The sequence below is a fragment of the Ailuropoda melanoleuca genome, chromosome 2 (genome assembly GCF_002007445.2).
Source record: "Ailuropoda melanoleuca isolate Jingjing chromosome 2, ASM200744v2, whole genome shotgun sequence".
Lineage (NCBI taxonomy): Eukaryota > Metazoa > Chordata > Mammalia > Carnivora > Ursidae > Ailuropoda > Ailuropoda melanoleuca.
In genome coordinates, this window is record NC_048219.1 from 78,047,396 (window position 1) to 78,071,011 (window position 23,616).

Genomic DNA, 23,616 nt, shown 5'->3' on the forward strand with positions numbered 1-23,616 from the left:
TTAGAGAGCACGATCAGGGGGGAGGGGCAGAGGGAGAGGGAGAAGCAGACTTCCCCGTGAGCAGGGAGCCCGGATGCAGAGCTCGATCCCAGGATCCTGGGATCCTGACCTGAGCTGAAGACAGAGGCTTACCTGACTGAGCCACCCAGGTGCCCCAAGATTATGTCTTTTAGGAATCTCAAACCTTTCCCCGAAATTTTCAAGGAGAGAGGCTTAGGCCTGTCTGGACGGTTACCGAAAAGTCGTACTCCTATTCTGGCTCATCAGTATACTGCAGTTTGAAATGAGAACCAGATAGCTTCATTAGCTCTCATCCAGATCTCCTTCTGTTGTATGTGAATAGTACACTTGCTTGAATGGAGGGGGACAGCAGAAAAGAAACTTGACTAAAACAAAGTGTCGTCTTATTTTTATTTATACTCTGTTTCCGTAATCCTGGCTGAACAGTCGCAGCACTGCCTCAGCTGGCAGTCGGAACTCTGCTTTCTTGCATTTTTAAGGCTTCCATTAATCCCGTGTAATCTTGAGTAGCAGTGACAGCGAAACGTTCAATTTTTTTTGCTAGACTCTAGCAGTAAAGAGAAATCTCTATTTTTGTTTGCTAGCAGCTTCTCCAGCATCTGGGGTAGAGAAGTGCATGCAGGAGAATGTGAGGGCACATACACACATTAAAAAGATGAAAGTTTTGAAAGACAAGAGGCTTCTAAATGTTTCCCATCCCTTAGAGTGTTGAAACAGAAGCTGTCACTAGAAGTATAGAGGGAGAGGGTGCCTGGGTGGCTCAGTCAGTGAAGCCATCGACTTTTGATTTCAGCTCAGGTCATGATCTTCAGAGTCGTGGGATCAAGCCCCCTGTTAGGCTATGTGCTCAGTGCTGAGTCTGCTTGTCCTCACTCCGTGCCACGTGTGCTCTCTCAAATAAGTAAAAATATTTTTTAAAAAAGAAATATAGAGGGAAAATGGACAAGGTGACCACTAAACTCCTTCGGGCTCTTAAGATTATGATACTCTTTTCTAAAAGGGGAAAAATGGCAGTGAAGCAGTCCCTCTACCTTTAGCTAAAGAGTTGAACTGGGCTTCTCAAAATAACCAAGTTGGAAGCTGGATGTCTACAACTGAAGGCTCCAAACCGGAAGTGATGGGCAGACAGACCTGTCTATGGAGGCAGCGTAGAGCTCTTCACCAGCTTCCAGAAACTGAAATTTCTTACCCTCAAGTGGCCCTAGACCACAGATGCTTCCCTGGCCAGCAGACTTTCCTTCCAGGTTCTGGAAGGCACACCTGGCTAGAACCAAGAACCGTTGCCCCATCCCAGAGCTGTTGCTGCTTCTCCCAGTGTCCCCCACCTTCCTGTTAGAAGCAGAGCTGCTGACCGCATAGTTCTCCCACTCCAAACACAGCCGCAGAGTTCTGGGCCACTGTGCCCAGGTCCCCCACTCTCAGTCCAGTTTACTCTCCCATCTGTTGCCTTGTGCTCCTGGTTCTTCCCCCACAGCGCCACCCTGGAGTGGAAGCTAAAGATAACACAAAAACAACAAGGAGATTTTCTTCTTTATTCCTAGCTTCACGTGTCCACAGATTCTTTCTTACGTGGAGAGACTGAGCCTTTGGGCCACAACTGCCTTCTGTGTTGAGGGTTTTGTGACAGTGGTTCCTGGAAGAGGGTGGCCCCAGCACCATCTGAGTCCCCATGACACCTGTGCTCCTGCGGCCTGCTGCTCTGTGTCCCCGTGCCGCGTGGAACCCTCTCTGGGGGCACCGAGGTCGGAGCCTTCCACAGTCCAGAGAAGGCTGATTCCATGGATCCCACCCTCAAGACGCCAGGTTGAAGCAAGACCCGGTTACCAGGACTCAGAAAAAGGCTGTGGATTCTGGAGGCGGCACGCTTTGCCGATCCCACCGTGCTGGCAGGGACCAAAGTCCAAAACTGGCCTGTGAGTCCAGTCCCTCCTGTTGACCACAGCCCTTATTTCACAGTCTTTTCCCTTGATTTCTTCTGTTTCTTCTGATCCTCATATTCAAGTATCTTCTGTTGGAAGTAGCCTGTGGGTTCAGATACAGGTGTTAGGGTCATGCCATCTGGGCAGGCGGACGATGATGAGTGTAGGAATGAGGATCAGAAATAGCCTCTCCGTCTGCTCCCTGTGCTCCCCTGCTACACCCACATTCCCATCAGGGTTCCCAGGTCCTCACAGGCCTCTTGAGAGCCAGGTCTTCAGTTTGGCCCAAAACCGGGCCCACAGATAGAATAATTAATAGACATTAGCTCCAGATGAAGACAGAGCAACTTGTGCAAAATGGCATCCCGGAGGCCTCTCCTGAGGCTTCCGGTTATTTTGGTCCAATCCCACTGACAAGACTGCATCTATTTTGTGGGACTCCAGAGCCAACGCTCTTCATCCTAGGGCCACACCTGCCTTGGAGGCAGTGGCCCTCCCTGGGCTTGGAATGATAAGGGGCTGTCACCGTTTACCTGCAGGAGGGTTCCTGCTCTTCTCTGCTTCCTGGATGAAAAGGGAGAAGAGCTGTGTCTTCACAAACTTCTTCACGAATCGGCGGTTGGCCTTGGAGGTCAGAGCCTTACAGAAGGCCCGTTCTTGGAAGTGGCCTTGCCCGTTTGCCTCCCGCTTGATATAGGAAGCATAGTGGCCCACAGTCTTGACAAAGAACTGCACGAACGGGCCCGAAACATGCTCGTTGAGCTGTTCTGAAGCTGCAGGAGACACACAGAGGCCATCTCAGAAGAACCACCCGCTCCTGCCTCCAGGTGGCTTCCGAGGCAGGCCGAACGCTCCTGGGGAAGTGGCTAGGATCGGGCTCATAATTACGGATTAAAATGGGAGACTGGGTACAGGTTCTCCACCAGGGCTTAGGAAGAATAAAATCTCACACTCAGACTTGCCCTAGAATCCAGGCCCCTGCGACTAGCCCAGGACTGCTGAGTGAGTCCATCTTAGTTCTGGCTGGGATGGCTGGGAATCCTTTCCTCGGGTTCTGTGGAAAAACCCAAAATAAGGGGGGGCCCAGGACTTACTCTGTGGCTCATTGGTCCCCTGACCAAGGGAGTCTAAGATTTCATCCTGAAGCTTGGGTGGAAGGATATCTTCTTCATCACCAACCTAGGAGAGGAGAGCTCGGAAGTCAAGCAGTCTGGGAAGAGGTGTGCAGTGTTGGCAGAAAGCCTGATGAGGGCATCAGTTCTACGCCCCCACTCCGCCCCAAGTCGGCCACGTAGGAGAGAAGCAACAGAAGCTGCTTCTTGGCCTTCCATCTGACGGTAAACATTAGCAAGTCTCCCCTGTACCCCTGTGGCAAGGGGCTTACATCCCTGCTCCAGAGGCACCAAAACCGACCGCCTCATAGTGAAGCCGTCTGCGTCTTTGCCGTGGGCTCCTTGCGAGAACCCTTATTAGCATGGGTTCTCACCCAAGAAAAGCACTTCACGCTTGTGCGAGTAGGTGGAGCATTGGAGGCACAAGAGTGGTGGAGGTGGTGGTGGGCCTGTAGGGGGTCAGAGCCCAGACACTTACCGACATTAAGAAGGTTCCTTCACAAAGATTCACCAACAGGACCTGAAATAAACACAGAACGAATGGCTTTCTCTCTTCCCATCAGAGCCTCAGGAGCACTTAGCCCCTGCATTTCTGCCTGTGGCTGCACCTGTCAGCCCAAGTGGCAACAAGATCAGCACGGGCAATTCTCCCTTCCTGGGAAAAGGCAGGAGGGTGTAGGAAGGGTGGGGGGAGCTCTGAGGTAGGAGGGAAGACAACTGGGGCAACCAGAGCCAGTCACTCTCTTACTGAAACACTGATCGTAGGAATGGCTTTTATATATGGAACATTTAGCACATGGCACACACGATCAGACTTTACACATTTTCTCCTGTTCAGTCCTCCCCACAGTCCTGTAGAGGGAGGCACTATCCCCATTTTGCAGGTGTGGAAGCAAAGAAGTCGCCTGAGGTCCTACAAATAGGAGAATGGGTTTCCAAGCCTAGATCGAGCTGTCCTAGGTATTGCGTCGCTCTCCTCCCCACGCCTTCAGCTCCCTGCCCCCTGGTCACATTGAGGCCAGCAATGGACACCTTTTGGTCTTTTAATGCTTGCAACAACTTTATGATTGCCAGGGAGTCCTCCTTTGAAAACCCCCTGGGATCTTTGGGCTTTCCCGCAGGAAACAGGAAGAGAAGGAAATGAGCCCAGGGCAACAGGAACAGGGAAGGAAAGGCAGTGAGGAGACCATGTGTCTGCAGGCTGCGGGGAACGGGAGCACAGCACATCACTACCGGAGGGGCCCTCCGTCTAGACCTGACGTTACAAATTGGCATTCTGCTGATTAGATTCCAACCTGCCGATTTGTTTCTTTGAGGCTCAGAGTATTTTTAAATAATTGAGTTGGTTTCCAATACTTAAATTGGAAAATTTCACATAAAATTTGCTTTGGGGGCTTCTGACAAGTCAGCAGCCCTAACACTGGTTGGTCCACGTTTCCAAAGGACCATGTCCAGATGGAACGGAGTGCACCTGCCTCCTTTAGACAGGGCCTGTGCTCCGCAGTTTACCAGGATCCCCCGAAGCCTGGGTTGGTCATTTAAACACCTGCTGGGCCCACCTTTTCGGTTTAGACTCTTGGTCTTGTATGTTTGGTGAATGATCCTTCTATGCTCCCTTCTTCCAAATAAAGAGAAAGAGGGACCGGAAAGTGTGCCAAAAGACGGAGCTGGCGGTGTAATTATTCGTCATCGGGGAGAAGAGCTGAACTAGTCCAGGCCTGAGACCACCTGAATACACAGGCTCAGAGGCCTTTATTCAAGAAAGGCTGTTCATTTCAGGGAGCTAAGAATGTGCATGAAGAATTTTTTGTGAAGTTCCCCAAAATCTTTCTAATATTTGCTACATGACTGCTGTCGAGTAGTGCCTTCCAGAGCTTCCGTGGGCAGAGAATCCCCCCCCCGCAGCCACAGTGGCCCCTGACCCTCCCCCTTCCTCATCCCCTGCCCATTTCACAGAGCAGCTGCTGAGGACTAAAGTGGCCAAGGCTCTTGGATAGCAGGAGCTGCAGTCTGGCTGGCCTTGGGGTGTCTTCCTGGCCGGCTGTCGGGGGAGGAGCTGGAACTGCAGCATCAGCAAGTTTCATAACTCCTAGGGTTGGGACATTTTAAGTCATTGCCAAACATTGGGCTGATACTCTGACCCAGTTAGTCACATGGCAAAGGCTCCTTCAAAGGGTCCGTCTACTCAGCACTTCTGAGGAGGGCTGGGAAGGCCAAGGAAAACGAGGAAGGGAAACTGCCTGCTTCTTTACTTCCCAGCAACACTTTGTATAAGAAGGGCTTTGGGTCTATCTGTGGCGCTAGGTTCCATCATTGCCTCTGGGGCCTCTGTTATTTCTTATGCAAATGGTAAAAGTCCTCCCGCCAGGGCTGGTTCCTGCCTCTTAGCAGCTTACCACGAGACCCCACCTCTTCCCTTGGTCAGCCCTTTGCACAGGGGCGTCAATGGTTAGCCAACGCAGGCATACCTAAGTAACTCTTGTAGCTTGAGATTATAGTAACGTGATCTTCAGAAAGTGGCTACCGACAACTCACAGCAGAGCGCATGCTTTGAGTTGTCTTTCCCACACTGGGGATAGCTTCATGCTACCAGTGCCTATGTTCACCACTGCGCCCTCCGGTGTGGCTGGGGCATTGCTAAGAAACAAGATGGCAGAATCAAGGGGGATAGGGACCTATATCCTCATTAGCCCAGTGAGCTCTGAGGTCATCAGAAAGATAACCTGGGGCGGCGCCTGGGTGGCTCAGTCGTTGAGCGTCTGCCTTCGGCTCAGGGCGTGATCCTGGCGTTCTGGGAGCCCCACATCAGGCTCCTCCTCTGGGAGCCTGCTTCTTCCTCTCCCACTCCCCCTGCTTTTGTTCTCTCTCTCACTGGCTGTCTCTATCTCTGTCAAATAAATAAATAAAATCTAAGAAAGAAAAAGAAAGAAGAAAGAAAAAAAGGAAAGAAAGAAAGAAAGAAAGAAAGAAAGAAAGAAAGAAAAAGAAAGAAAGAAAGAAAGAAAGAAAGAAAAAGAAAAGAAAAGAGAAAGAGAGAAAGAGAAAGAAAGAGAAAGAGAAAGATAACCTGGGGCGCCTGGGTGGCTCAGTCAGTTAAACATCTGACTCTTGATTTCAGCTCAGGTCATGATCTCAAGGTTGTGAGATCAAGCCCCACGTTCGGGCTCTGCGCTCAGCTTAACATTCTCCCCCTCTCCCTCTGTGCACCCACCCCACCCCACCACTTGTATGTGCACATCCCCCCTAAAATAAATAAATTTAAAAAAATAACTCTTGCTACAAAAATCCACATTTTTCAAAAATCATAGTTTGCGGGGGGGGGGGGCTATGTTAGCTCACTTGCAAGGAATGCAAATTCATTCTAGTGGGCTGTGTGTTGTACAGACCAGCTGTGCTTGTCCATTCCGACGAGAGAGGGGACAGCCCAGAGCTGACCTAGGACAGCTGGATGACCCCTGCAAAAGCTGCCCCTTACATTCAAAAAGAAATCATTCAGGAGGAGGAAGCAGCCCCTTACTGAGCATCAATTATGAGAAGCACCAAGCTATGAGCTTTTCGCAGGTTATTTCCCCTCCAATCCCTAGCACCCGGACACCGCTATCCCCATTTTACAGATCAGAAGCTCAGGCTTAAAGAGGTGAAGCAACTTGCTCCAGGTGACACAGCTGTTAGCCCCAGAGCCCAGCTCTGACTCCGGCTGTGCCCGGGCTCCGAGTCACGCCCCCGTCTTGCGGCACCAGCACCATACCTCTTCCATGGGGCTATCCATGACCTGCTGCTGAAAGCGCGTTTGGACTCCGACCATGAAGGGAGTGGGGCAGCAGACAGTGTCCAGAAGGCTCTCGGGGACAACGGGGATGTAGGTGTGTGCCCAGCTGAAGGGGTAGAGCAGTGCGGCAGCAGCATGGATGCACTGAGACAGGGTGCTGGGGACAGGGCACAGACAGCAAGAGTCAGAGAGGCCTCCCTGTGCCTCCACCCCCCACACAGCCCCCACGGCCCCTCCCCCGCCCACCGTAGAAGCAAGTCTGGGAGCTCTGCGGGTCGGGTCGCAGAGCTTGTGACCAAGGGTAGCTGGGAGGGGAGGGATGGAAACCAGGAGAGGCTGGGGCTCCTCTCCTAGAGGACAGGGCCTCTCTCTGATCCTTCTTTTCCCAGTTAGTCCTCTCTCTCAGCCCCGCACAAGAACACTAGTGGCCCCAAAGAGGAGGGAAGAGGAAATGCCTTCACTCCAGCAAGTCACTGGGTGAGCCCTTCTATAGACTCGCCCCTGCGCTAAGGATGTGGGTATCAGGAAGTCAAGGCACTGACCCTGCTTAACAGACTTCAGCATAGTTAAGGAGACAAACATGTAAACAGTGGAGCACACCAGAGAGGCCGAGCCCTATTTCCTCCGTGTGGCTATCCACCCTCACCCACCCCGTCTTTACCTCTCACAGCTCCCTCTGACCCCTCGAGGTTATTTAAAGTTAACAGGTTGGTGCCTGAGCTATCATGGGAAATTCCTAGATTCCAGGAACCTTTGCCCGGCGATTGTTAGCCGGAAAGTCCCAGAGAGGTGGCCCCTTCACCCTTCCAGTGAAGCATTCCCTGTATGATTACTGCCTCGCTCACAGCTCAGGCCGACTCCTCACCCCACCCTCCAACACACACACACACCCAGCCCCGCTCTGTGCTCGCCTCTCCACTGCCTCTTCATGGCTCTTCCTTTCCCCAAACAACCCTCAAACCAAGGCCAATAAAAACACGGAGGCAGAAACCCTGTTTCAGTTCTTGGTATGGAGCTCGTGCTTCCTGACTTAGAAAGATTGGGTCTCTGAGGGTCCAGCCACGGCTGAGGCTGACTGGAAGTCCCCTCCCTGCTGGGCTTCGGGGACCTGACAAACTCAGTGTGGGAAGGAAGTGGGGAGTGGTGGGATCTCCCTGGGGAAAGTGAGCACCTGAGAGGCAGATCCTGCCAGCCTGGGCCTGTATCCAGGTCAGTTGGCACCTGGAATCACCTTTACTTCCTGAACACTGATCTTGGGGGAAAGGTAGGAACCCCAGCTCCAGCCACAACAGAACCTTCTCATTTTTCTACAGGATTGAAAGTGGAAGCACTCTTTCCAGAGCAAAAGATTACACCACTTCCCTTAAGGATTTGGCTCACAATGAGGGCCTTTTTGGTTATCACTGATTTTGTAAAAGGTTCAACCCACAGGCCTTCCTCCCTGCCCAAACTTCCTCTCCTCCAAAACCCATGATATCCACCTGACCCTCTGGCCTCACATTTGAGTCCTTAAGGTCCTTTTCTTCTTCTTCCCTAAAAGACAGAACCAGGGTTGTCAGCCCAATCTCATTGGCTTTCTCCCTTGCCAGACGCCAATAGACGGTCAGCCTCCCACTCTTTCATGATATTTTTCTCCTCCATTGTGTCACATGTCTCCCCATGTTTTTCTCAGACTTGAGGCCCCTGAGAGGCAGAGGCCAAGACATGACCGTACCCTTCCTCGACTATGCCCAGAGATACATTCAACTATGAACTTACTATTAAGGATAACAGCTAGCTTTTGCAGAGCAAAGGAAACCCTCAATAAAATGGAAAGGCCACCCACTGAATGGGAGAAGATGTGTACATGATACGTCTGATAAAGGGTTTACATCTACAATATATGAACTCCTACAACTCAGCGCCAAATATCATCATCATGCGATTAAAAACTGGGCAGAGGACCTGAATAGAAGACACACAGATGGCCTAACGGACACACGCAAAGATACTCAACATCATTCATCGTCAGGGAAATGCACATCAGAACCACCATGAGCTACCACCTCACTCCCGTCAGAATGGCTAGTACCAAAAAGACAAGAAATGACAAGTGTTGGCGAGGACGTGGCACAAAAGGATCCCTCACGCACTGATGGTGGGAATGCAAACTGGTGCAGCCACTGTGGAAAACAGGGCAGAGGTGTCTCAAAACATTACAAGTGGAACTACCATCCAGTCCAGAAATTCTGCTGGGTGTTTACCCAAAGAACATGCAAACACTAATCTGAAAAGCTGTATGTACCCTCAGGTTCACTGCAGCACTGTTTACAGTAGCCAAGATAGGAAAACAACCTAAGTGTCCATCAACTGATGAAAGCATAAAAACACGTATATGCAGGGGACTGTCGTCACTCAGCCACGTGAAATAATGAAAGCTTGCCATTCTTACCAGCCTGGCTGTCCTAGAGGACATTAGGCTAAGTGCAATAAGTCAGACAAAGACAAATACAGTATAATTTCATTTCTATGTGGAATCCTCAAAACAAAACAAAACCAAACAGAAGCAGAAACCGACTCATACCTACGGGGAACGAACTGGTCGTTGCCAGAGCGCAGGTGTGAGGAAGGATGGGCGAAATAAGTGAAGGGGGTTAAGAGTGGTACAGAGTTCTAGTATGGAATAAATAAGTCGTGGGGATGAAAAGTACAGCATAGGGAATATGGTCAATAATGTTGTAATAATGTTGCATGGTGACAGGTGTTGACGACACCTGTCTTGATAAGCACTGCATCATGTGCAGAATTGTTGAATCAACACGCTATACACCTGAAACTAATATAACACTGTGTGTCAGCTATACGTCATAAAAAGGAACAATTAAAAAATAAAAATAAATAAAATAAGTAAATTATAAGACCCCGCTTCCCCCCAAAAATCCCAGCTAGCTCTTACCAATATGTGTGTGCCTGGCAGGGTGGTAGGAACCTGTTTCATTTAACCCTCGACACACCTGGTGAGGTAGGTACAATCGTTTTCTTGATTTTACAGACAAGGAGATCGTGACTTCAAGTTAAGAAACTGACCTAAGGGGAAGCATACAGCTGAAGGAGGAGAATATATTGGATTGAACCTCGTCCTGCTGAGTTCAACACCTCTGCTTCCAACCACTACAGAATTCTACATGCCCTAAGGGCAGAGACCATGTCTTGTTTGTCTATCTTCCTGATGTTCGGCATCTGGAAGACAGTTGACTCACAGTATAATGTTTGTTGAATGAGTGAGTAAATGGATACATGAGATGTGTTTGCCCTTGAGGATGACGGGCTTGACCTCCATACCAATATATAGGCCTTCTCACCCTGTCCTGTGCCCTCCCTCCCTCCCTAAGCCATCACGAGTAGAATTACATCTGCACCCACCCTGACTGGTCTCCGCCTGAGCTGGCCCAGGAACACTTCAGGCCCTGCTCAGAGCTGAATCTGGAACTTTCTTCAGGCTTGGGAAGCAGTCAAGTTTGCAGGCAGAAGCAGGGGCATTGCAACAGCTGTTTCTCTACGAGGCTTCATACAAAATCAGAGCCGGAGGCAGGAGGGTGAGGGGTCCCACAGACTTAGAGAGCCCTCCGGCCCTGTCCCCTGAGCTGGGGGGTGCCAGTCAGCCCAGGAGAGCTGCTCAGCGGCTGGACCCACCTGAGACCTTCTGCCAGAAAGATGATTCTTCTCTCCAGCACCGCAGAGGCAAAGATCTGCAGGATCTGCTCAAAGCGGAGACAGCGCAGCAGAGAACTGAAATCCACGTGCTCGAGGTGGGAGTCCAGGGGCCGCGTCAGAGAGATGAACTGCAGGGGATTGGGAGAGAGGAGGCCTCACCACACTGAAACAGCGCAGGGCCCCGGATGCTGGGCCTCCACCGGCCTCCACTCCGGTCTCCCTACCCATGTCCATCTGATTCCACCTCTCCCCTGCTGGAAGCCCATCCACGATTTCCTCCCTTTCCCTCGCGCTCAGGGCCATGCTGACCCGTCCCCAGCCTGGCCCACAGGCCACACCTGCCCCTCCAGTGCACTTCTCCTGCCAGAGAGCCTTCAGAGGTCAGGTCTCCCCTGGGTCACTCTTCTTGTCTCCCCCTCCCTGTGTCCCAATTCGATGTGTGTTTCCCGTCATGTCCTCAGGCAGCATTTCTTCCCTTGCATCCCTGTCGCGCCTTTTTCAATTATCGACTTTCTTCGTGCGTTTACTTAGTTAATGTCTGTCTCCTCTGCTAGACTTTAAGCTCCAGGAGGTCAGGAATTGCATTCATTGCACTCAACACTTCATATCCAGAAACAGTATAGCTTGGCGCGTGGCAAGCATTTTGGAGAAAGGGGAAAAGTCTAGCCCCTCCCCTTATGTTTATGTGGGGAAGCCAAGGTTCGGAGAGAGACACCGATCTTCCAAGGTCCCCAGGGTCGGGACTGGGATTCTTAAAACCATGTCCTGCTTGCTGCCTTGTCTGCTTAGTGCCTGCCACTACAGCAACCCCACGAGGCATGGGTGGGGACGCAGGGGTGGAGACGGATGATAAGAAGTAGACAGGTGGAGGCCATGCGGTAGAGATACTGGACATACATGGGAAGAGAAGGGGGAGAATGGGGGAAAGTGGCAGTTTGGGGGCTGCGGGCATTGTCCATTCTAGCCCCAGGAACCTCAGCTTACGTGCTTCATTTATTATAGATACAAGTCTTGGTGGCTTGAGCAGTCATGAGTTGCCTGTGAATGTCAGGTTGCAAGGATCAGAAACTGTGGGCTTGATTTTCAGCTCTGTCGGTAATTGCAGTCGGGCCCCCAGCCCTGCCTGGCTCAGTCTGTTCGTGCTGACCCGGTGGATGGCAGGACCGAGAGAGAGTGGCGCCCCCCTCACCAGCTAGGGAGGGGCTTACGCCCTCAGTAACCCACCTCCGTGCCCGAGTCGGGGATGAAGCTCTTGAGGGTGACGGTCTTGCCGGGCGCAGGGAAGGCCGCCTCTCGGAGGCCCTGCATGAAGGGGTAGATGACTGCCAGGGAGATCTGGTGCCTCTTTTCCACCTCGTCCAGGATCTGCAAGGCAAGGGCTCGTGGGAGGCAAGGCTCAAAGGGAGCCGCCGGGAGGCCCCCCCATATGAGCCTTCTGCCACCACCATCCCACCAACCCCACCCCAGCCCTGGTCCAGCCAGTCCTTGAGGACCTTCCAGGCCCCTCTGCCAGCTGCTTCACTCTCCTCCCTAAACTGCCTTCCCCCCAGAAGTTATCCCAGAGTAAACCATCATCCACGATGGTACCATGTTCCAGTCATGCTGGATGCGGTGGGAGCCTCGGAGCCTGGGCCTCTTGGGGGACATGCTGCCCCCCGACTTCCACTAGAGTCTCCCCAGGGCCTGGGCCAGACTCCATCCCTCAGAGCCCTGTGCGGAGGAACACTCCTCCAAGCAAAGGCCAAAGGTTGACAGTGTCCCGCCCTCATCCTCCCAAGGGCCTGCTTGGGAGGGCCACAGGGAAGCTATTTCGCGACCCCCAAGACACGCCCCGTCCATTCTGAGGGCTGACTCAGGGGTACTGGCACTCCAGTTACTCCAGCAGGAGAAGCCCTAGAGATCTCAACCCTCAGAGGAGTCAGAGGGAGTCTCGGAATGGTATACTACGACTCTGTATGGTAATTGTCCTCGTATTTGTTCAGTATTCCGGGTCTCCCATGTCACTTCATTCAAGCCTTGCGCCAGACCGTGAGTCAGGGAGGTGAAGGATCGTTGCAGGCGTTTGCCAGGTGAGGAACGGGAAAATCCCGCCTCCCAACCTGGGGCTCTCCCTGCTTTCTCACCTGACCAGAGGGGGAGCATGGGCTCTCTGGAGGGGAGACCGTCCCCTGGGTTCAGTGCCCACTTTTCTCCAAACTCAAGTCAAGCCCAAGAGCCTCTCTCTGCCTCAGTGTCCCCAAGCGTGCCTTGGTTTGCCCCCTGGCTGTGAGGGCAGAGCTCCCTTCAGGGCCCTGGGGAGCACAGACGGGTCAGGCGGCCGGGCAGCCCTGGGAGTTGCATGGGCCCAGCAGGCACCGAGGAATCCCGCTCCACCCCTACCTTGGAGAACAGGCCGAAGCAGCCGATGCAGCTTATGATGCAGTACACCTCGGGCAGGCGAGGGCCGCGGCCGGCGGGCTGGGGAGGGACAGAGAGGTCCTTCAGGGCTGCAGCCTCTCCAGGGCTCCTCCTGGCTGGGGCTGATGGCGCACAAGGCTGGAGCCTGGGCCCGGGGACTCGTGGGGAAAGGGGGGTCGGATGGAGAAAGGCCTGGCTGCGCAGAGGTTCTGTTTGTGGCACGGGCAGCAGCGAGGCCAAAGCAGCCACCAAAGTCAAAAGCAGACGGCCCGGCAGGGGCCAAGCTCTGCCACCATCAGCACCAGCACCATCTGCGGACTGCAGAGAAAGGGAGCAAGTGGGCTGTGGAGATGAAGGAATGGCTAGAGACAACAGCATTGTAAATGCACTTGGAGAATGCTCTCGAGACCCAAGAATCATTGAATCCCAGTCTATGCTCTGGGAGGCTCCTGGGGCCGAGGCATCTAGGCCTGGGTACAGAAGCTGGAGGGAGGATCCGGTAGGAGCCTCCCACCGAGCGAGCTGTTGAAAGCCTGGGGAGAGCAGAGATCGCAGCACGGCCAGCCAAGGTCCCCTGGGTGGGCAAGGAGGGGCCTGTGTCCCCGTTCCTGCAGGGTTGCAGGGGGCACTAACATGGCAGCAGGTGCTGGGCTGGGCTCTCCCGGCAACCACTACTGCCAGGGAGCCTTGGCTTTTGCAGCTGAAGCTCGAGCAAGCCCAGCCGTGGAGTGCAGCGGGCCGCAGAGAGGAGGGGGCAGTTCTGAGCAGCACAGACCAGGAGGCGCCTGCAGTAGCCGATCTTCCTGCTCCCATCCACGTTGGTCAGAACGAAGGAGAAGGTCTCCCTGAGGAAGAGCAGACACACGGTTTGCATTTACTCACCGGATCCTAAAAGAGGAAGGTGGGCAGCCTCAGACAGCTGCCGAGGGGGGTCAGGAGGGCAGAGGGGAGTTGCTGATTAATCATGAGAGTAATAATAACATCAGTAATTTATTAAGGGCTTATCAGCATCCAGCTCTAAACACGCCACTTCATTTAATTCTCAAAACAGCCCTTTGCGGTGGATTCAAATATTATCCCCACTTTCAGGACAAAGGCACTGAGGCTGAGAAGGTAGTTCTTATCCAAAGTCAGTCGACTCAAAAGTGGTAAAGTCAAAATCCGAACTCAGGCAGCCAATTCCAGTGCTGATGCCAAAGGGACTTGGCCACATTGCCCTCTTAGAAGCCAAAGGCCTTCCACGAAGTCCAGCTTCTGCCAGAAGCAGTCAACACGTGGTAACCATCATTCCCAGGACAGGTGAGAGATTCTTGCCCTTCTCTGGACACAGGTGACAGACTGGTCCACCTGGTTGGCCAAGATCGTTGGCCTTGGGGGACGCCGGGCAAGATGTTTATAAGTGAGTCAACTCCAGTCCCTCCCCGTCAGGAGGGAAGCTGGTGAGAAACTGGCATACAGAGCAAGTGAGGGAGCCACGGGGCCCACAGAGCTCACACCTGTCTCGTCTCCCCCAGTCCCAGATTCCTCTGTCCCAGGCCCAAGCAATTACCTGGGATACTCAGTGAGCGGGACCCACTCATTCCCATCTGGGAAGCAGAACAAGGGGATGGCTCCGAGCAGCCGCTCCTCCTCCTCCTGTTGGCCCCGAAGCAGGTTCTCCCGCTAGAAGGAACGGGAAAGAGACCAGTGAATTGCGGAGGTCAGGCAGGCGGAGAGGGCCTGAGCGTCGACAGGCTTCTTTTGAAGCTCTGCAGCAGTCTGAGGATAAGCCTTCCTGCTGGCAGGGGCTCCAAGTGTGCCACTGTCACTCTGTGCACAGGGACTTCGTTCTGGGGCTGGACCCACCCCAAGACTGAAACAGCCCCTCCTAGGCCAAATCTACACCAGCCTGAGTTAGACACCAGGTTCCTAAGGACCCACATAGGCAGGAAGGGGGCCAAGGCTTCACTGGATACAGAAAGGCCCCAGAGGCTGCCTGGCCTCCTGGGAGGGCCAGGTGAGACAGCTACCACATCAGAGAAGAGACGTGGCCAGCTCAGTTGCGGAGCCGTCGGGGTTAACGAGAAGGATGCTGTAACCCCACCCCTTACCCTAGCAGGGGAGCAGACAAGAAGGAGCCTGGTATTGGGGCTGTGGCCACCGGCTGAGCCTGCCCACCAGCTGTGAGCTTGCCCCACCCTCTCCTTCCCCCCCCACCCCAGGGAGGGGAGGCCTGCAAGGAGGTTTGGCAGAAGGCAAGCCTCTCTACAGAGAAGGGTGACTGAGGCTGCAATTTGGAAGAACAAGGAGGCCCCAAGAGGGGCAGAAGAACCAGCCTCGTTTCCTAGCTAGGGAGCCCAGGTCAGTTCCCTGCAAAGAAGCCAGACCTAGATTCTGTGGGTGATAACAGGAAACCGGCCTGGGCCTGAAGGAAACAGGAGCACTGAACACAGGGCGGCTCTAGACTCAAGCCCTGGCAGGGTGGAGTGGGAGAGAGGGCACCCCTCCCCCCACCACCTCTCAAACACCCAAACCCTGTCTCCCCCTGCCCACTCCTTCCGTCCTTACCTTGGGAAACTGGTAGGTGATGGTGGGCTCATAGTCAGCCCCCACACTCTTTTTTTTGAGGGAAACCACGAGGAGGTATTCAAAGAAGTGTTGCCCTCCAGCAAAAGCGGGCAGACAGTGCTCCTGGGCCCTTTCTGGTTCCTTTCCGGTGTCCCTCAGATTGTCCTGGAGAGATCCTGAAACCAAGACAACAGGGCCCACTTGGTATCTCAGTGGCCTGTGCCCCAAGGGGTCTGTGTGGCTCCAGGCAACTTCACCCCTCAGGGCCACCATGCCTCTAAGTTCCCCGGAGTCTGCCCAGTGACTCAGGGCCTGGCACAGGGTCAGAGCCATCTGGGCAGTGTTCATGCCTGCCCTGGGAGATTTCTGAAAGCAACAGGGAGCCACGAGGAGGACAGAAACCGCTGATTTGGAAGCCAAGGAAATGGACTGGGGAGCCACTCGGGAGGCCCTCTGCCCCCAAGGCAGAGACTGTGCCCACCCAAGGTGCCCAGGGCAGTACCCGAAGCAGTAAGGCCTGAGTGGACATGGACCCGAATCAGAACAGGTCCCACCAGTGTCCTGTGTCTGTGGCCACACCAACCCCCGTGGCCGGCACGACTGGCTCTGCCATCCAACAGGGGAAGCCTCCCATGGGGGGCCAGGTGGAGTTCAGGCTATAAAGACTCTACATGGAAGACAAGGAAGAAACATTTCAAGGAAGAAACAGCCCCAGCGAAGAGGGTCACCCTAGAAAACAGGAAGCGGGCAATCCAGTTCAGACCTGCTCGGAGTCGAGGCAGCCAGTTGCGGAAGAGCCTGAGCATCCTGCCTCCCACTTGTCCTTCCATCTTCTCCAGCCTGCAGGGGCATGGAGCGCTTCCCCTTCAACCCGGGCTGGCTACAGAAAGCCTAAGACAGGGGCTGCCGCTTCGGCCTGCAACCCTGACTCCATGAAGCCACGCCGCGCAATGCCTTCCAGACACGGGAGATCAGCTTCCATCCTGAGCACCCAATGATTGAGCAAGAAGGATGTGACGGGACCCAGGAAGGCAGCCGAACGCCTGCGTTGACAGAGGCAGCATCCTGGCACTGCAGCTCTGACCTCAGCTCCTCCCAAGAGCCCCAGGGTGTGGCAAGAAAAAAGGTCATGAGTAAACACCTCTAAGGCCCAGCTGCTTCGGGGCTAAGGGCTTTGAATCCTGCGCTGCTGATTGGGCAGTGGGTTTATTTACAACCTCGGGGCAGGGAAGAATGCCCAGCAGCAGCTGACTGGGCATTACCACCTCACCAGCCCCAGCACAGGGATCTTATATCGCCCTAACTTTGACTCCTGACCTTTCCCATTCAACTTGATTCACTACGGCCAAACAAACAAACAAACAAAAGCAAAACCCTGCGAGCCCCCTTGCAGCACGCTGAAGCTTCCAGAACTTGAGGACTGCAAGCAAGCGCACGGGACCAAACCTTCCCCACAGCCAGCGTGCCACTGCCTCCCCTGATTAAGATAAATAGACTCGGTCCATTAATTCTCTCCATGGAAAATTTTTTCTAGTGAGAGAGTCCTGGAAATCGATCTGAACCTAAAACCGTCCTCTCCTGGAGGTAAAAGAGAGAGCAAATCCATCTTGGAGCCTTGGAGAGTTCCTGCTACGTCAGAATGATCTAGAGGGGGACATGTCTCTCCTGCTGCAATATATCCTAAGACTGACTGCTCTCACGGGACCTGCTCCAGGGCTCCAGCAAAGAATCCCTCTTCCCAGATAGGAAGCACGGACTCAGGACATTCTCCCTGGCCCACAGTAGGGGACTGGTTGCATCAGCAGCCTGAGGCTCTCTCAATGACAGTGGAAAGCAACGGGGTGATCCCTGCCCCACCCCCACTCCTGCTCGGTCTTTTTTTCCCTGTTGGGTCAGGTCAATAGTTCTGCCCGAGCTAAGAGCAGAGCAGCTGGCCCCTTGGGCTCTAGTGGTGTCTCGAGGCTGTGGGAAAACTAGCAATAAATCACCTGGGATTCTCACATAAACTTCTGAATGAGTAAATGCATGGGGTTAGAGCCAGGAGGCCAAAGCATTTGGTGTCCGTGTCTGGCACTCCAGCAAAGAATTTGCAGCTTTCTGGCAGAAAGTGGATTGCTGGAATAGGGGGAGATGACTGCCTTGTTCTTATGAGCTCCAGATCAGGCTTTTGTGGGACCAGTAAGAACCAGTACTCAGGGCCCCAGGCATGACTCGTGGGGAGAACCCCAATCACAGTAAATAAGGATGTCACAAATGCTGTAATGGTGAGGACAATGACCCAGAACACTCAGAACTGTCACCACGCCTTACTCACAACCTGAACAGACTTGTTGCACAATCCTCACCACCAGTCTGAGGAACAAGTATCTTCCTGATACAGATGGGGAAACTGAGGCACAGAATAATTCAGGGACTATTTAGGGACTATTAACAGAGTCTGTTTGGAGTAGGAATTATGAGAGCTCCCATGTCTATGCTCCCGCCTTCTGGATGCAGTACACACCAAACCTCCCACCAATGTGGAGTTCTTCCTGTTTGCAAAGGTCTTTTGAGAACCCAAATCTTTTCACTGATCATTCTAGAACCTCAGGAAATTATTCCTTTCCCTAAACCCTTTGGGTTGCATGTTCAGCCCATTTCCTCCTGCTTTATCAGGAGAGCCAGGAGAACAGCAAAACTCACAAAATCAAACAAAAGAAGTTACTAGATTTTTGGGCTGAAGCCCAAGAAATCCAGAAAAAAGATTGTTTTCTTTTTCCTTTCAAAGAGGTTTATCAACAGAAGAGAAAAGCAGAAGAGAAAACCCTCTATCCTATTAATATAGGCCATCTCATTTAATCCCCAGGGCCCTGGAATGAAATTACTATCCTGAGCGTTTTAGTTGAGGAGGGAGCCAACCTTTTGGGGAAGTCATGGGTCTGGTTACGCCTGTTCCTTCACCAGGAAGCCCCTCCCACAGGCACCTGAGTAAAGTCACACAACCAGCTAGAATATAGGTGAGGGGACTTTCTGGAACTCTGCTTTAGAAGGCTGGCCCTTCCTTTCTAGTTCAGCTTCTCCTAACTCAGGACCACCACCACTGCTACTTCTTCCCACAGGATGATTTACACATGCATGTATACACACACACACACACACACACACACACACACGCACACACCCTCTTATCACACAATTGCCCTGAGGCCAAAAGGGCAAAAGAGGATGGGGAACTCCCCAGAAAGGTGGAGGATGGTGTAAAAGATGAAGAGAGCAACTCTCCTGGCCTGACAGGTGGCTGACCTCAGGACAGCTAATACAGGTTGCTCATCTCACAGCCACTCCATGCCCAGGAAGCCGCTCCAGGCACAATCATCAGCTCAGTTTGGCAGCTGGAGTCAGTGGAAACAACTGGAATGTCTCCTCTGGGCTGCAGAAAGCAGAACTCTTCCATTCACATAGATTTCTGAGGGTTAAGGGAGCCCAGGGAAGACCAGACCAGTACTCTCCAGAGAAAAGAGGACACCAGGCGCGCCAGAGTGGCTCAACTCTGTTCCAACCATTAGTTCCAGGCCCTGCCCCCACTCTGGTCTCTGACCTCTCTGCCTTGAAATGACCAGATACTGGAAGCCTGTGTTTAGGGAGAACAGCAAGCACTGGGGGTGGGATGGGGGTGGGGCGGGAATGATGGTAGAAGGGGCACTGATCTCATTCCCAGATCTCCCCAATTCGGGGGTCCTGGAGTAGGAAGGGGTCTCACTCAGCTTTTTGACTGCCAATGTTAGAAAGCTGGGAATGGCTCCGATTTACTTCCCAATCGGCTCCTTTCTCCTCGGTAGGTGGGATCTCTGGGCCAAGTATCTAAGGGTTACTGCTGTCCAGCCACAGTACTGGCTACCGGCAAGTCGAAATAAATGTTTGTTGAATGAATGAAAACATGAATGATTTCCTAATAGCCTTCTTGCAAAGCCCAGTGTCCCTGTTAAGAAGAAAGGGAAGGTACAGTGACTTCTAATTGAATCCTCACAACCCTGTACTCCTTGTCCCCTCACCTGGGGGGGTGGGAGGGGCAGAGGAGGGTGGTAGCGGGTGCCGGGAGCCGGGGGAGGCGTGCCCTGTCTGGTTCGCACACTCTAAAGCAGCAGCAGAGCAGGTCTGTCCCAGGTCTGCTGGGGGCCGCGCTCTCCCTGGCCCCTCCGCCCTCAGTTGGGGGTGGTCACGTCGGAGAGCCGAATTTCTGCCGAGCCCAGCGGCGGGGCGGGGCGGGGCTGAGGCGGGGGCTCCGGGAGGGCGCCTCAAGCACACTGCGGTTGCACCGCAAGCTTCCTGGCTGGAAGGACACGTGGCCCCGGGGCCCCACAACGGCTTCCTTTGGCCGGCCGCCTCCCCTTCGCCCCCCAAGGGCCTCGCCACGCNGCCTCGGGCGTCCGTGCCGCCCCCGCGCCCCGGCCCCACACTAACCCCCGCGGCCGCGCTTCAGTCTCAGGCTGGCTCGGAGGCGGCGGCCGAGCCCGTCCATGGCCCGGCGAGTGCCCGGCGCCCGTCCGGGGTCCGCGCCGGCCCCGCCTCCGAAGCTCGCCCTTCGCGGGCCCGGCACTTTCGCTTTCACGAGGCGGGGAGGCCGAGGGCACAGGCCCGGGACGAGGCGGCGCACCTTCCGGACTGCGGGCCAACCCCCGGCGCACCTGGGCGGGCCGACTCTGCCCTCGGCCCCCCGGCGGGGTGGCGTGGGGTGACAGAGGGCGCTCGACGCGCGTCCGGGAGGGGGCGGCGCCACCGCGCTCCCACCCTCCGTGGGGCGCCCCGGGAAGATGGACTTGCCCAAGCCCGAAGTCCCCAAGCGCGCGGGTGCGACGCGGTCACGCCCTACCTCCGCGGCACCGGCTGGGAGTGCCCTGTGGACATTGGTGCCTCTTCCAGGTGGCTCCGGACTTACCTCAGAGGGCACAGAGTTCTGAGTCAGCACACCCTTCCACCTTTCATCTCTTCCCACCCCGCAACCGCTTTAGCCTCTGGCCATTTCTAGACCTTTTTGCCTTCTGTGTCCTTGCACCCACAGGGCACGTGTCCCTCGCTCTTTTCCCGGTTTCACTTCCCTAAGACCCAGCAAGCCAACGGCTGCCCTTTGGGCTCCGAGGGAGGGACAGGAGAAGCGCTTAGAGTTCTGACCCTGCATTCCCTCCAGAGTGTTCTGGGGCAAATCCTCGAACTGGGGGTAATTCCTGCCCTGCCACCCTGCAGCGATGTGAAAGCTAAGGAGCAGAAAGCTCTTTGTAGACTCTTATGTAATACAACTGTAAGGATGATGATGGTGGTGGTGTGATGGTGATGATAATGATGATGTCAGCTGCAGCTGGCCACCCTCGTGCTCTAATCCCAAATCCCCCTACAGCCTTTCAGCTCCTACTCCACGCTTCTTATATTCATTGGCTTCCAAACACACAGAGGCTTCAAGCTTTAGTTGTCAGGGGTGAATATTTGCATCTGATAAGCCCCACTTGCTTCTGGGGCATCTACAGGGCTCCCCTCTCCCTCCCAGACCTGCATCTGTAGGGTAGGAAGGGTGGAGGGTGTGCAGAGTGGATCTGAAGTGTCTCCATTCACAGAGATTTTAGCCTTGGTTTCAGTGAGGGAGGCAGAGCGCAGAAGACACAGCCAGAAATATGTCTGGGATCTATAGAAATGACCCTCAGACCTAGAGCTCCTTTCCCTCTCCCATGAATGGCCTCCAGGTACCTCTTCTGTCACAGACAGGGTGGGTGAGCAAGAGTAGAGAATGCAGCCCTGGTATTACACTGTCTAGCTTGCCAGGAGGTTCTAAAAGTTGTCTGTACTCTGGGCCTATGCAATTTTGTACTTAATTACACGGTCTGTTTCTGTTCCCTATTCTCTGTGTGTTACACCCGCACGCAAGGACACATCTCTTCCCCAAGCATCTTCTCTTGGCTGCCCTGGTGTCTTGTGCTTCTCTGTGTAAGTATAGTGGTTATTCACGAGCAACCTGTCCAGTTGGTTGAGTACGATTGTGCCTTAATTTTCCCAACCTATTTTACGGAGGTGCCAACCAAACTCCTTCCTTCCTTTAGACATAGATGAAGCAATATGTACACATGCACAATAAAAAGATATGCACGAATATTCGTGGAAATTCTATTTGAAATAGCCTCAAACTGGAAATAATCTAGTATGTCCCGAAACAGTGAAACGGATGGAGTGCACATTCTTACAATGGAGTACTATACAGCAGGGAAAAGGTGACTAAACCCTGCCACCTGCAACATGACGACATCACACAAACATGACATTGAGCCAAAAAACCGGACACAAAAGAGCTCATAATGTAAATTTCCATCTACACAAAGTTAAAAGCAAGCAGAACTAATATATGATATGAGAAGCCAGGATGATGGTAGATTTACAGAGGAAGGAGGAAGTAATGACTGGAAGAACACCGTAGGGCTTCTGGGGTGCTGGGAATGTCCTAATTCTTTACCTGGTGGCAGATACATAGATGTGCTCACTATGAGATCATTCTTTGCATTGTACACATCTATGCATTTTTCTATATGTATATGAGTTTGATTTAATTTTATTCATTTTTTAAAAAAATATTTTATTTATTTGAGAGAGAGAGAGTGTGTGTGTGAACTAGAGGGAGAGGGAGAGAGAATCTGAAGCAGACCCTGAGCTAAGTGCGGGACCTGATCCCACCACCTGGAGATGATGACCTGAGCTGAAACCAAGAGCTGGCTGTTCAACTGACTGAGCCACCCAGGTGCCCCTATATGAGTTTAATTTTAAAGCATTTTTAAAAATACTCATTAGGACCTTAGGGTGACATAAATGGAGATATAAGCCAGTTGAGAATGAGGAAGTACAGATAACACCAGGAAAGTTAACTGTTGCTAAGTTAGAGGGACATATGGGCTTGAATGGTGGATTAAAATGGGAAAGATTAGAAGGTATTTATAAGCCCAGGGATGGGAACAGCAGGGACGAGATGTAAAGTATGAGAGTGGCAGGTGGATCAAGGTCTGAAAGGAGGGGAGAGGGCATACGTACAAGACCGGCTTCAAAAGGGAAAAGAGAACTTTATTTGAAAGGGGAAAAAAGGAGATGAGAATGGGTATGGATGCTGATTGATTTGTGGATGAAGAAGTGGGAAATGACAGGATAGAATAAGACACCTCAGTTTCTGCTAAGAGTAAAGTTTTTTTCCCCTTCTTTTCTTCCTGTAGATGCCATTCCCCACATCATTCCACAGGCTATTCTCCCAGAGTCTGGTGATGGAGGAGAAGAAAATGATATGAGCCTTTCTTTCTTGACGGTCTTGAAAGGAAGCTCCCAAGTGAGTTTTACTCAGGGAGGTAGCGTGGCAGAACGGACTGACATTGGACTCAGCCCTTACTTGCCCTGTAGCCTGAGGTTGGCATTCCCCTGAGCCTCACTTGCCTCTAAGATAATAAAGTCACTTTGCAGGGGGGTTGCGAGCACTAGAAAGCATACATTGCAATCTGAACGTCCAAACCTCACATATCACTTTAATGCGCCAAATCACCGTAGTCTCTCTTTTCGTTGCTGAAGTACTGTCTTATTTTATTAATATGTTTTTATTATATTGTGTTAGTCACCATACAGTACACCCCTAGTTTTTTATGTAAAGTTCCATGATTCGTTACTTTTGTATAACACCCAGTGCACCATGCAATATGTGCCCTCCTTACTACCCATCATCAGCCTATCCCATTCCCCCACCCCCTACCCTCTGACACCCTCAGTTTGTTTCCCAGAGTCCATAGTCTCTCATGGTTCATTCCCCCTTCTGTTTACCGCCCCCCCTTGAAGTACTGTCTTTTACCAGGCTCCTGTTTCCAGGTATTCCTGAGAAACCCTTAAGAAGTGTGTCTATGCTCTACAGACCAATTCTGGTAGTGGCTTGTCATCATCATAGGGATCCAAACTACTACCGTCTCCTTCCGCAGTTATACCCATTTGCTTCAAGACAGACTGCTACTGCTCTCCCCTGTGCCATTTTGCTCAACCTGGAGATTGATCCTATCTCCAGTTCCATACAGTGATTGCTAAGATCAGGAAAGAAGGTTTGTTAGGACTTTGCTGAAGGCTTAACGATATGAGAAGGATATTGCCAAAGAGGGAATTTAAAACCCAAGTATCACTA

At 52.9% G+C, this 23,616-nt stretch overlaps 1 protein-coding gene across 2 annotated transcripts; it reads right to left on the reverse strand.

The window, feature by feature from the left end:
• Positions 1-1,533: 1,533 nt before the first annotated feature.
• DENND2D (DENN domain containing 2D) lies at positions 1,534-20,172 on the reverse strand. Of its 2 annotated transcripts, none has more exons than XM_034654076.1 (12): positions 19,899-20,172; positions 15,459-15,634; positions 14,461-14,573; positions 13,687-13,756; positions 12,894-12,971; positions 11,739-11,879; positions 10,494-10,642; positions 6,801-6,978; positions 3,531-3,572; positions 3,035-3,119; positions 2,474-2,713; positions 1,534-2,043 (listed from the first exon to the last, which is right to left on the reverse strand). In XM_034654076.1, the coding sequence occupies exons 1-12, from the start codon at positions 19,954-19,956 to the stop codon at positions 1,967-1,969; spliced, it is 1,407 nt and encodes a 468-aa protein (XP_034509967.1). In that variant the 5' UTR covers positions 19,957-20,172; the 3' UTR covers positions 1,534-1,966. The 2 variants fall into 2 exon arrangements, with proteins under 2 accessions (XP_034509967.1, XP_002927526.1); XM_002927480.4 differs by lacking the exon at positions 19,899-20,172 and adding an exon at positions 16,222-16,581.
• Between the last annotated feature and the right edge of the window lie 3,444 nt (positions 20,173-23,616).